The sequence below is a fragment of the Lutra lutra genome, chromosome 4 (genome assembly GCF_902655055.1).
Source record: "Lutra lutra chromosome 4, mLutLut1.2, whole genome shotgun sequence".
Classification (NCBI taxonomy): Eukaryota; Metazoa; Chordata; class Mammalia; order Carnivora; family Mustelidae; genus Lutra; species Lutra lutra.
This window is the reverse complement of record NC_062281.1, coordinates 85,315,191-85,327,898: the sequence shown is the minus strand read 5'-3', so window position 1 is coordinate 85,327,898 and position 12,708 is coordinate 85,315,191. Positions and strand designations below refer to the sequence as shown.

Below are 12,708 nucleotides of genomic sequence, written 5' to 3'. Positions count from 1 at the left end.
AAATATGCGAGGTCTCTATTGTAGGCAACTGAGAAGAACAATAGAAATGTCTAGGGTCAGTCAAGCTGACATCACTATAAATTGCATGCGCTGCAGGAGAATCAGAGGGAGGTAACGTCTGCCAACTAGTAGTTCCACCCATATAATATCTGGGCCACAGTTTCATTTAACAATAAGGAAAACATGCCGCATGCTTCCACCCTATCCAACCTTCATGGACTTTATAAGCATGTGGTGAGAATGACAACGTGTAAGACTAACTTTATTAACTAAAAGCAATAAGCAAATATAAAATACTAGTGGTGTTTTTAAAATAATACTCTACATTAAAAATCCAAATACACATTACCACTATATATATAAAATTATAGTAGACAAATATAGATAAATATTTCTAATACAATTGCAATATATGCTATATAAACCTATAGCATATGACATCATAACACATTCCATAACATAACAAAATATAGAATCTTCTAAGTTTTAGAACTATACCAAATAATTGTTACCTCTTCTTCTATGAGAAAAAAGCACCAAAGTGGTACTCTACCCTATTTTCTAAAAAGAAATGGCTCTTCCTCATGTTCTGTAGTGTACCATGACCTTTCTTATCCAAACACCATAGCACCATCTTGGTTCTCGACTCTTGCAAAGTGCATTCCACAGGGGGAAGACAGGGCCTCAGTCTGTCCTGAGGCAAGTTTCCCCATACCTACACTACCAAATCTTGGTCTGGACTTAGTGGAGAATATAGAACATTTATTCCTATACTAAAATTTTCAGTAATTATTTCAAGTCTATAAGAATAGTGTAATGGCTTAGTGCAATAGTTATTAAAGAGCATAGGTTCATTGATTTCCTTTAATATCACAAAAATCTGAAATTATTCAGATTTAGCAGTTTAGCAAATTCTTATTAATCACATGGTGAAATAAAACAACTGCATTATTTCACTATTTACTGAGTATCATGTTAACAACTGCACTGGTTATCCCAGAAGAAGGGTTCTTCTTCATTTCCTTTAAATGAGATAAAAAAGCAAAAAGGTAGTAGAATAAAAAAAGATACTGAAAAATCCTAAATTTGCTTCCTCTATATTGTTTGACATCAAAATAGAATTTTATTCTTTCCTTCTATAAATCTTTGAGAAATGTACACCCCATAGTTTATCCTTTGTCATACAACTGATCTATAATGATTATTGAACATCTTATTTTTTTATTAGGAACATATTAGTTGTTATATTCATCTAAGTAATGGAAAGGTTACACTTTAAATAAATACACATCTCTTTTACTACTGGTAAAAGCAAAACCCATAATTTATAGGACATAAAGATCACAATACCTGGCAATAAAGGAACAAATTTATAAAAGAGTTCTATAGATTTGTGTCGACATTCTGTTTGGGGCCTCCCACAGTGGGCTAACAGCCATTGGACCACATCCAGTAAACACAATGATGCTGCAGGTGGAAATCCTCTAAATGGAGATAACACACTGTATTTAATAAATGCCCAACATTTAGCATTTAGTTGACCCAAGAGTCTAGAAACCATAAATTCAAATTTGCCACACTAACACATGTAGAAGCTTCATCAAAAGGGACTCAATTTACTTTTAGTGTATTATCGTCACTATTAGGTCCTAAATGCTGCTTACCTTCATTTTCTTTTTTTTTAACTTGAGGGAAAAGTTAAAAAACATTTCTTAAAACAACAGTACCAATATTTTCATGTTTCCTTTTCAATGTACCTTAAAACAGAGGGGGATTTGAAATCTAAAGCAGTGTTTCTCAAACTGTGGTCCCCGATCTAGCTGCATCAATATTATCTGTAAACTTGGCAAAAAGTGCAAATTCTTGGCCCCACTCCAGACCTACTATAAGATTCTGGGGGCAGAACCCAGGAACCTGTGTTTTAACAAGACCTCCAGGTAATTCGGATGCATGTTTCAGTTTAAGAACTAATGATCTAGAGAGGTCAAAAGTTAACAATAGGATCTGAAGGAAGCAATTTGAAAAAAAAAAACAGAAAAAATATTAATATCCAATTTACATGTACCAATGCTTCTGCAGAGTAGTAGCAGCCAGCAGATTCCCCAGACACCCTACACAGATCTGGAGAGGTTGATGCATGGCACACCCCATCCTTTTGGAGAATGAGACCTTGCTAGAATGGAATTAACAGCAAAGACTGGAAACCACTGGTTAGTAAGCCAGCCTTGGCTTTGGGTAGCTGCATTTCATAATTCTGTAATCCCATGACTGTCAAAATGCTACTATTTCAATTTTTATATTTCAAATTTACTCCATAATAGTTTGTGCATTCTCTAGTCAAATAATTCCACATCAAATTTATATTCAAAATTAGTGCAGATAAAATAAATGTCTGTTATAAATTTATACCTTAAACTAAGCATTTTCAAATACAAAGTTTTTTAGTATCCTAGAAAAGCCCTATTTCCATGCTTTCCTTGTTTAGAAAATTAATTTTTTATGCTGCCACACATTCCTTTCAAATTCTCTTTTACTAACTGAGAATTAGTTTTGTTGGTGAGGGAAAAAAAGGCAAGCAATATCACCTACCGTGGCCTACGTCGCTTTTTTACTTTGTTTAAAGATACATGCTTCTTTTCAATGATACGCCTTAGGTGATCAATGGCATCACAACATTGTTGAAGTGTACCTGTTCTCAAGTATAAAAAATACATTTCCAAAAGGAGACATATAGCAGATTATTATTAATAAAATGGCATTATAAGTTTATTGACCTAGTTTTTTAACTAAAAAGGTAATTTTACAATAGAGTTAATATTGTTTCATCTCTCAGAATGCAAATTTTATAAATAATTTACATTGTCCCAAAACAAAAACAAAATCTACATTTAAGATTGCAGGATAGTAGAGTGCACATGCACAAACACACTCACAGCAATACTGCACCTAATGAGAAACTGCTCCACCAGCCCCCAGCTAGCCAAAGTACAGCCTCACATAAGGGATTTGAGGTGGAAGAGACTCTACGGGTATCACGAAACTCACAGACCGGGCCCATCCTATTTACCTTAATTTAAGGCTATTAGTAAAGGGGCATAAATTCCCTGACCTCCCCTTCTTCTTATGTAAGTTAAGCCATATGATAGCTTAATAATACAGCTATTGTAGAAGAATCAAAGTAAATTAGTAAAACCATCCACAGACATCCTGGGTTATTTAGGAAAGGAGCCTTATAGAACTTGAGTTCTGTAACCAAGAATAAGTTCTTTCTATGCTTTGAAAATGTGGCAGTGATTTTTAAGAGTTAAGTTTCACTTGTTGAAAAAATTCATCTATATAAGCTGTCAAGATAAACAAAGCAATTTAAAACTCTTTGATGACAAGAGCTAAATTTTAAGCATTTTTACCCATTGTAGGCTATCAACATGAAGGATAATAGAGCTCAACTTGTCTTTTGAAAAAATGAACAAAATAGATTCTAGATAAGTGAAAACAGTTCTGCTACACATAGCTATGTGACCTAGATCAGTCACTTAAAAAATTCTCTGGGTAAGATGTCTAAGAAGACTTCCAGCCCAGAAATTCCAGGATGTTCATAATACCTGCTGGACAGAATTTAACTGTAAAGACTACCATTTATTACTCTCTTAGCTACTTTAAGTCTATTTCTGACTTATTATTTTGTATTATTTCTTAATTATGGTCGAAACAGTTTTATCACAATCTTGTAATGAGATCTATTTTCCACGTTTTAAGCTGGCATCAGTGAGACATTGGCACATCTCAGTGGTTACTGCACCCAGCTTTCTTTACATGGTACAATTGTACATTCTCACATTTCACATCATCTGTGAAACTGGCTGGATTCATTGGAGCTGCACAATAAAAATGCCCCACCTGTCCTGGACAGGATCTCTGACAGGCCAGGGGTCAAGCTCTGTGGCCACCAAGGGCACACCCTGGAAAATCTGTGGGCCTTCAGAGGAGGCGGGCATTGAAGAGGCACCAGAGGGGCATATCTCCCCTTCACACTTACCACACTAAATGGGAGACGGGAGAAAAAACGCCACTTTATGAGAGAACTATTTGAGGCTTAACCCCTGAGTAGAAAAGCTCTTAGAGATTTGTCAGACAAACAGAATTGGTGTGCAAACAAATAGCTCAGATAAGACCTACCTAAGGATTTCTCATCTGCATGTGCTAAGGCCAGACTTTCCAGATATGTAACCAAAGCTTCAAACACAAACTGTTCTACCAGAGACTCTTCTTCCCTGTAAAATAAAGAATACTGAACCTCACCTAGGAAAATAATAAAGCAGGAGTGACAAGGGAAAAAAGTAATGTTATCAAAGAGTACATAAATTTATTTTAAAAAAAAATGGCTCAAATGTTTTGAAACATAAAACAACCTAAAATACTTCTGTGAAGAAAATTTCCTCAAGAGCAGACCAAAAACTACATAAAATAAAAGAGGCAACACTGGCTTTTTCTCTGCACACAAGGACCCTTCCATCTGTAGAACTGCTCACAGCACATAACCTCAGACCACACTTCTACACACCTCATTGTGACCACACTTCTACACACCTCATTAAAATTAATAGAAAAGAAGGTCTCATACCACATCCACATTCTTTCAAAATAAAAGAATTTCAAGTGCTCTCACCCTATCCAAAAGTCAGTCAACATCAATAGTAAACGTGAAGCCTTTTACAAGCACATCATGCACATGAAAGTAAATAATTCAATTAACAGTGTCTGTGGACCATGGATGGGTGAAGGGCAGAGGGCAGACCTTTCCCTCGAAAATCTGCTCTTTAATAACACTGGACAGTAAATGATTAAGTATAAAATGACAAGGCGAGGCACTAAGTCTCAGAGGAGATCACAGAAAAGTACGAGTTGGAAGTTGTACTTGTGTGATGAAGTGCTGGGTCACTACATGCCCCACTGGGAAGGAGCGCATTCCTGGAACAAAGAGAACTGGAGTGAAGTGCTCAGGACGGAGAGCACTTAGAACAAGAATTAGTTCATCCTAATCAATCAATTAATTCATTAATTAAATACGGTCCTAGTTTCTTTTTTTAAGTTTGAATCCTAGGAGGGGCAGGGTCTGTCAGAGTGCCACAAGCTCCACCTCTCCCCTAGTGTCACACACCATGATCTGACACATGATCTGAAAATAAAGGACATTACTGATAAATGTGTGGTACAGACAAGGACATGGAGGCAAGATTAAAAAAAACACAGGAGACAGAGAGCAAACTGGCAAAGCTAGAAGAAAAGGTTCATTTAGAAGAGCAGTTTGTGATGAGGCTGCAAAAGTTGGGGAAAGGGGTCTTGAAAGGCCAGGCTGAGTATAATAGTTTTTAGCTTATGCTATCAACACCGACTAAAGAAGGTTAAGTAGAGAAACGACATGACAAAATGATGCCCTAGAACTGTGCTTCCAAAGAAAGGTGTACAAAACAGTTTGTTAGCATGCCGAAAGGAAACAAATCTTGTTTTATATTATTTAACATGCAAGATCTCAAAAAATTTATCTCTCATGCCCCTTTTCCCAAAAATCCCAAAAGATTTATTGTTGATCCAATAAATCAACAGTATCCAAAAAGGAAGACACGAGACAAAAAGGAAACAAATTATCAAACACAGGGAAGAAGTTCAGGGGACAACCAAGAGGAGAGGCAAGGAGACACAGACATGACAGGTAAGGACCCAAGAAAGAGGCTTATTAACAGCGGTCTCTGCCAAAACACCACAGTATGGATTTTTCAATCCATACAGAAGATGGCACAAATTCCTCTCTTAACCTGGCCTACCATGATCAGGTACTTAAAGTTCTTCTTCTGTCCATGTTCAACCTGGATCAGCTGACAGTGCTCATTTATACCACAAGAGAATTTTGCTTTGACATGCTCCTGACACATGGAGGTGGACCAATGGGAACTGAGATTCAGAAGTTAAAGGGCAGTCCACACTCTTTTTTTTTTTTTTTTAAAGATTTTATTTATTTATTTGACAGACAGAGATTACAAGTAAGCAGAGAGGCAGGCAGAGAGAGAGAGAGAAGGAAGCAGGCTCCCCGCTGAGCAGAGAGCCCGATGCAGGGCTCGATCCCAGGACCCTGGGATCATGACCTGAGCCGAAGGCAGAGGCTTTAACCCACTGAGCCACCCAGGCGCCCCGGCAGTCCACACTCTTAGACAATATTTCTCCCAGATGTCAGTGTGGTCCATTTCACACCATTCTGGAGTCCTCTGCTTCCCCAAATTAACATGAACCCTGTCACTCTAATTCCTTGGAATGGGCTCCTGTAAACTTTCATGGAAGCTGATACCAGTCTCAGTATCCTCTCAGGAAACTCCACCTAACCGTGAAAACACTGACATTTACTGCTTTCCAAAATCCAAAGTATGTCACTTAGGGTATAAACATACAAAGGGAAACAAAAAAGACAAAGGAATAAGTAACATAAAGGAAAAATGATTAGTTCAGAGAAGAGGAAGGTCTGAAATATTGAAAATACTCCATTTTTTAACATAGGTAGTGAGTATACAAAAACTTTTTTTACTATTAAATAAACTACAGAGTTTTTTTTTTTTTTAACCTGAGGCATACTTGACATATATTAATTCCAGGAGTACACATAGCAACTCTGTATTTGTATACATTATAATATGATCACCACAGTAAGTCTAGTTAACGTTGAGCACAATACAGTTACAAAATTTTTTTCCTTGTGATATGAACATTTAAAATCAACTGTCCTAGCAACTTTTTAAAATATGTAATAGAGTATTATTAACTATGGTCACCATACTTATAGGCGTACCTTATAGGTACAGGTGTACCTTATAGGCACACCTCAGAGATATAACGAGTTTGGTTCCAGGTGACCAAAATAAAGCAATTATCTCAACAAGGGGAGTGAAGTGAATTTTTTGGTTCCCCAGGACATATAAAAGTTATGTTTACACTGTATATTAAGTGCACAACAGTATTATGTCTACAAAATGTATATGCCTTAATTAAAAATACTTCGCTGCTAAAAAATACTAACCATCTTCTGAGCTTTCAGCAAGTCATAATCATTTTGCTGGTGGAGCGTTTTGCTTTGATATTGATGGCTGGTATTCAATGATTGGGTTTGTGGCTGCTCAAGGTTGGGTAGCTGTGACCATTTCTTCAAATAAGACAACAGAGAAGTTTGCTGCATAGATCAACTCTTCCTTTCAGATCCAATTTCTCCATAGCATGTGATGCTATTTGGTAGCATTTCACCCACACCAGAATCTCTTTCAAAACTGAAATCAATCTTCTCAAACCCCACCACTATTTTACCAACTAAGTTTATATAGTATTCTAAATCCTTTATTGTCATTTCAACAATCTTCACAGAATCTTCACCATAAGTAGACTCCATCTCAAGAAACCACTTTCTTTGCTCATCCACAAGAAGCAACTCATCCACTGAAGTTTTGTCATGAGATTGCAGTAATTCACTCACACCTTCAGGCTTCACTTCTGATTCTGGCTCTCTTGCTCTTTTCACCACATCTGCAGTTACTCCCTCCACCAAAGTCTGAAACCCCTCAAAGTCATCCATGAGGTTAGAATCAACTTCTTCCAAACCACTGTAAATGTTGATGTTTTGACCTCCTCCCATGAACCATGAACTTTCTTAATGGTGTTTAGAATGGTGAATCCTTTCCAGGTTTTCAATTTACTTTGCCTAGATTCATCAGAGGAATCATTCTCTATGGCATTTATAGCCTTATGAAATGTATGACTTAAATAAGGAGACCTGAAAGTCAAAATTACTCTTTGACCCACTAACTGCAGAATGGATATTGTGTTAGCAGGCATGAAAACAAATCATCTTATGGAATCTCTCCATCAGAGCTTTTGGGTGACCAGATGCATTGTCACCAAGCAGTAATATTTTGAAAGGAATCTTTGTTTCTAAGCAGTAGTTCTCAACAGTGGGCTTAAAATATTCAATAAACCAGATTGTAAACAGATGTGCTATCATCCAGGCTTTGTTGTTCCATTTAGAGTACAGGCAGAGTAAATTTAGCACAATTCTGAACGGCTGTAGGATTTTCAGAATGGTAAATCAGCACTGGCTCTAACTCAGTCACCAGCTACATTAGCCTCTAACAGGAGAGTCAGCCTGTCCTTTGAATCTTTGAAGCAAGGCACTGACTTCTCTCTAGCTATGAAAGCACTAGATGGATTATTCTTCCAGTAGAAGGCTGTTTCACCTACACTGAAAATCTGTTGCTTAGTGTAGGCACCTTCATTAATTATCTTAGCTAGATCTTCTAGATAACTTGTTACAGCTTCTACATCAGCACTTGCTGCTTTATCTTGTACTTTAATGTTATGAAAACGGTTTCTTTCCTTAAACCTCATGGATCCTCTGCTAGCCTGAGACTTTCTTCTGCACCTTCCTTACCTCTCTCACTGCATAAAACTGAAGAGAGTTAGGGCCTTGCTCTGGATTAGGCTTTGGCCTAAGGGAGTTTTATGGGTGGTCTGATCTTTTACCCAGACCACTATAATTTTCTTCCTATCAGCAATGAGTCTGTCTCACTTCCTTTTCATCCATGTGTTCACTGGAGTGTCAGCTTTAATTTCCTTCAAGAACTTCTCCTTGGCATTCACTACTTGTCTTACTGATGTAAGAGGCCTAGCTTTTGTCCTATCTTGGCCTTTGATATGCCTTCTGCACTAAGCTTAATCGTTTCTAGCTTTTGATTTAAACTGAGAGATGTGTAACTCTTCCTTTCACTGTAACACTTAGAGGCCCTTGTAGGGTTATTAGTTGGCCTAATTTCAACATTGGTGTGTCTCAAGGAATGGGGAGCCGGAGGAGAGGGAGACAGGTGAAGAGCCAGTTGGTGGACACTCAAACACAAACAACATTTATCAATTAAGTTCACTGTCTTATATGGGAGCAGTTCATGGCACCACAAAACAATTACAATAGTTACATCAAAGATCAGCATCAGAGGGGGTCCTGGGTGGCTCAGCTGTTAAGCATCTACCTTCGGCTCAGGTCATGATTCCAGGGTTCTGGAACTGAGCCATTCATTGGGCTCTGACTCAGCAGGAAGCCTACTTCTCCCTCTCCCACTCCTGCTGCTTGTGATCCCTCTCTCACTGTGTCTCTCTGTCAAATAAATAATATCTTAAAAAAAAAAAAAGATCACCATCAGAGATCACTATGCCAAATACAGGAATAATGAAAAAGTTTGAAATAATGTAAGAATTACCAAAACATGACTTAGAGATACAAAGTGAGTAAATGTTTCAAAAGCAGTGCCAATAGACCTACTCAAAGTCAATAAGTAAAAAATGCAGTATCTGTGAAGAGCAATAAAGACAGGCACAATAAGGGGTGCCTGGGTGGCTTAGTCAGTTAAGCATCTGCCTTCAGCTCAAGTCATGATCCCAGAATCCTGGAATCGAGTCCTTCAATTAAGTCCCACATCAGGCTCCTTGCTCAGTGGGAAGTCTGCTTCTCCCTCTGCCCCCAACCCAATCTTAAAAAAAAAAAAATGAAGCACAATAAAATGAGGCATGTCTGTACAACCCTACAATTATTTATTTCATAACTGGAAGTTTGTACCTTTTGACCCATTACCCATTTTGCCTATCCCTCTTCCCAGCCTGTGGCAACCACCAATCTATTCTATGAGTTTACCTTTTTATTTTTATTTTTTTTAAAGACTTCACAAATAAGACCATAGGTATTTGTCTTTCTTTGACTTATTTTACCTAACATAATGCCCTCAAGGTCCGTCTATTTTTTTCATAGATGGCATGGTTTCATTCTTTTTTTTATGGCTGAGTAATACTGCATTGTATACATATACCACATTTCCTTTATCCATTCATCCACTGATGGACACTTTCCATATCTTGGCTATTTTAAATAATGCTGCAATAATCATAGGGGTACATATATCTTTCTGAATGTTTCATTTCCTTTGGATAAATACCCAAAAGTGGAATTGCTTGATCATATGGTACTTTTATTTTAAATTAGTGAGAAACCTCCATATTTTCCATAGTAGCTGTGGCAATTTATCAGCAGTACATTCCTATTAGCAGTACACAAGGATTCCCCTTTTTCTACATCCCTGCCAACATTCAATATTTCTTATCTTTTTCATAGTAGCCATTCTAACAGGCATGAGGTTATATCTCACTGTGGTTTTGATTTGCATTTCCCTGATGACTAGTGATACTGATCACCTTTTGTCACCTTTTCATTTTATTGATGGTTTCCTATGCCATACAGGAGCTTTTAGTTGACACAGTCCCAGATACTTATTTTTGCTTTTGCTACCTTTGCTTTTGGAGTTAGAACCAAAACATCATTGCCAAAACTGATGTCAAACACCTTACCACCTATGTTTTCTTCCGGGAATTTTATGGTTTCAGGTCTTATATTCAAGTCTTTAATTCATTTTGAGTTAATTTTTGTGTATGGTACAAGATATTAGTCGTTTCATTCTTTTGCATGTGGCTGTCCAGTTTTCCTAACATCAACAGGTAGTAAAGAGATTGTCCTTTTCCTACTGTTTATTCTTGGCTCCGGGGTCAAAAATTAATTGGCCATGTTTGCAGGGGTTTATTTCTAGGCTCTCTATTTTGTTCCACGGACCTGTTTTATGCCAATACCACACTGTTTTGATTACTACAGCTTTCATAGTATAGTTTAAAACTGGGGAGCACGATGACTCCAACTTTGTTCTTCATTCTCAAGATTGCTTTGGCTTTTTGATGTATTTTTAGTTTCACACAAATTTTAGGATTGTTTGGTTTCTGTGAAAAATGCCATTAAAATTTTGATAGGGATTGCACTGAATGTGTTGATGGCTTTGGGGAGGATTGGCATTTTAACAATATAAATCCTTCCAATCCATGAGCATGGTATATCTTTCCACTGATTTGTGTCTTCTTCAGTTGCTTTCAACAATGTCTTATGGTTTTTAACGTATGGATTTTTCACCTCCCTGGTTAAATTTATTCCTAGGTATTTTATTCTTTTTGATGCAGTTATAAATGGGATTGTTTTCTTAATTTAAACCTAATAATTGGTTAGAAGAATAGAAATGCAATAGATTTGTTTATATTGATTTTGTGTCCTACAACTTTACTGAACTAGTTCTAATAGTTTTTTGGTGAAGTCTCTAGGGATTTGTACATATAATACTGTGTCATCTGAAATAGTGACAGATTCATACATATGTTTTAAACACTCTTCTGTACATGAAGTTTCACAGTTTAAAAAGCTAAAAAAAAACATACTAGCTTCAAACTCTAGTCAACTTTCACATAAATGTGCACATGTATACACACACAAATACACAGTTTCCTATCCATCCATCCATCCATCCATCACCTCTCTCTTTTTCTCTATCACCTATCTTATTTTTATAATTGCTTTCCTCAACTTTATCATAACAGCCATTTCCAGAGAAAAACTATCTGGACCAAACAAAGTCAGGTTCTTCATTATAAAATTACTTGTAATCATCTACTAATACTTAAAAGAACTGATTTCAGTAATAAGTTTTAAAATTACCTATGTAATTAATTTTTATCTTTTTAAATATGCAACCTTCATGAATGGCTATATCTTTTTATCACCAGGATTTGGCACAGAGCCTATCACATAGTATTCTTAATAAGTAACAATAAATGAATGAATAAACACTACTACAACCTTAGGTTAGGGACTAATGATTTTTTTTTTTTTTTTGACTTCTGAAACAGCCCCTTCACTGATTTCCTCACCTTGTCTTCTATCACTCAGATCTATTCTCCATACAGCTATAGGCAGATGGATTTTAGGAGGAAATTTAAGCATGCAGCTTTCTTCTCCCAAAACTCCAGGGACTTGTTGTCACTAGAAGTAACCTATTTTTTTTAACTCTACAAAGGCTCCTGGCCAGTCTCACTATGTTCCCTTCCAAACTTCCAACTCCACAGTCAAGAAAAATAAAATGTCTTCATCTCCTTATATAACATCCTATTTTTTATCTGTACCTTAACCCTTTGATCTGAAATGCTTTGGCTGATTAATCTTTTAAGCTTCATCTAAGAATAAATGCCACAGGAAGATTTCTTTAACCTACTCAAGATGGATTAGATCCACCTCTTCTGTAATCCAAAATTATGTCTTCTGTTGCATTTATAAGACTGCTGTGGTATTATGTTTGTATGTATTTCTCAGTAGTTTCTGAGCTTCCTGAATGTGAACTGCATGTTAACTCATTTTTTAATCCCCAGAACAGCATCTAACACATAATAGTTAATTATATGCCTGATATAGGAATACACAGATAAAGAACAGTCACTTTTCACAATTACTACGAAAAATTAATAACTTATTTTATATTCTTTCCTGTCATATGGCTTACTTACCTGAATTCTCTATAGATATTATTAAAGGCAAGTGATGCCCCTAGCCTCTTGAAAGCACTGGGGTGAAGTGCAAAGCTGTACAGTCGTTTGAAAAGCGATTTGGTATTTACTGGACTTTTTTCCTGCTGCTGTGGTGTTGTCTGCTTAATGGACCACTTGAGGAATTCGCGAATACACCGACCACAAAAATCTCTTAAAGTACTGTCAACAGGATCTACAATTCCATCCTAAAATGAAACATAAGATGACAACTGAACACCCTGG

At 36.7% G+C, this 12,708-nt stretch overlaps 1 protein-coding gene across 2 annotated transcripts in view; it reads right to left on the bottom strand.

Moving 5' to 3' along the window:
* Positions 1–12,708, bottom strand: part of PRKDC (protein kinase, DNA-activated, catalytic subunit) — a 228,912-nt gene that overhangs the window by 155,044 nt on the left and 61,160 nt on the right. For both annotated transcript variants that reach the window (XM_047723583.1, XM_047723584.1), the window contains exons 27-30: positions 12,445–12,671; positions 4,177–4,271; positions 2,590–2,689; positions 1,351–1,484 (exon numbers count right to left, since the gene is read on the bottom strand). In XM_047723583.1, coding sequence (XP_047579539.1) covers positions 1,351–1,484; positions 2,590–2,689; positions 4,177–4,271; positions 12,445–12,671 — 556 coding nt within the window. The remainder of the gene's footprint in view (positions 1–1,350; positions 1,485–2,589; positions 2,690–4,176; positions 4,272–12,444; positions 12,672–12,708) is intronic.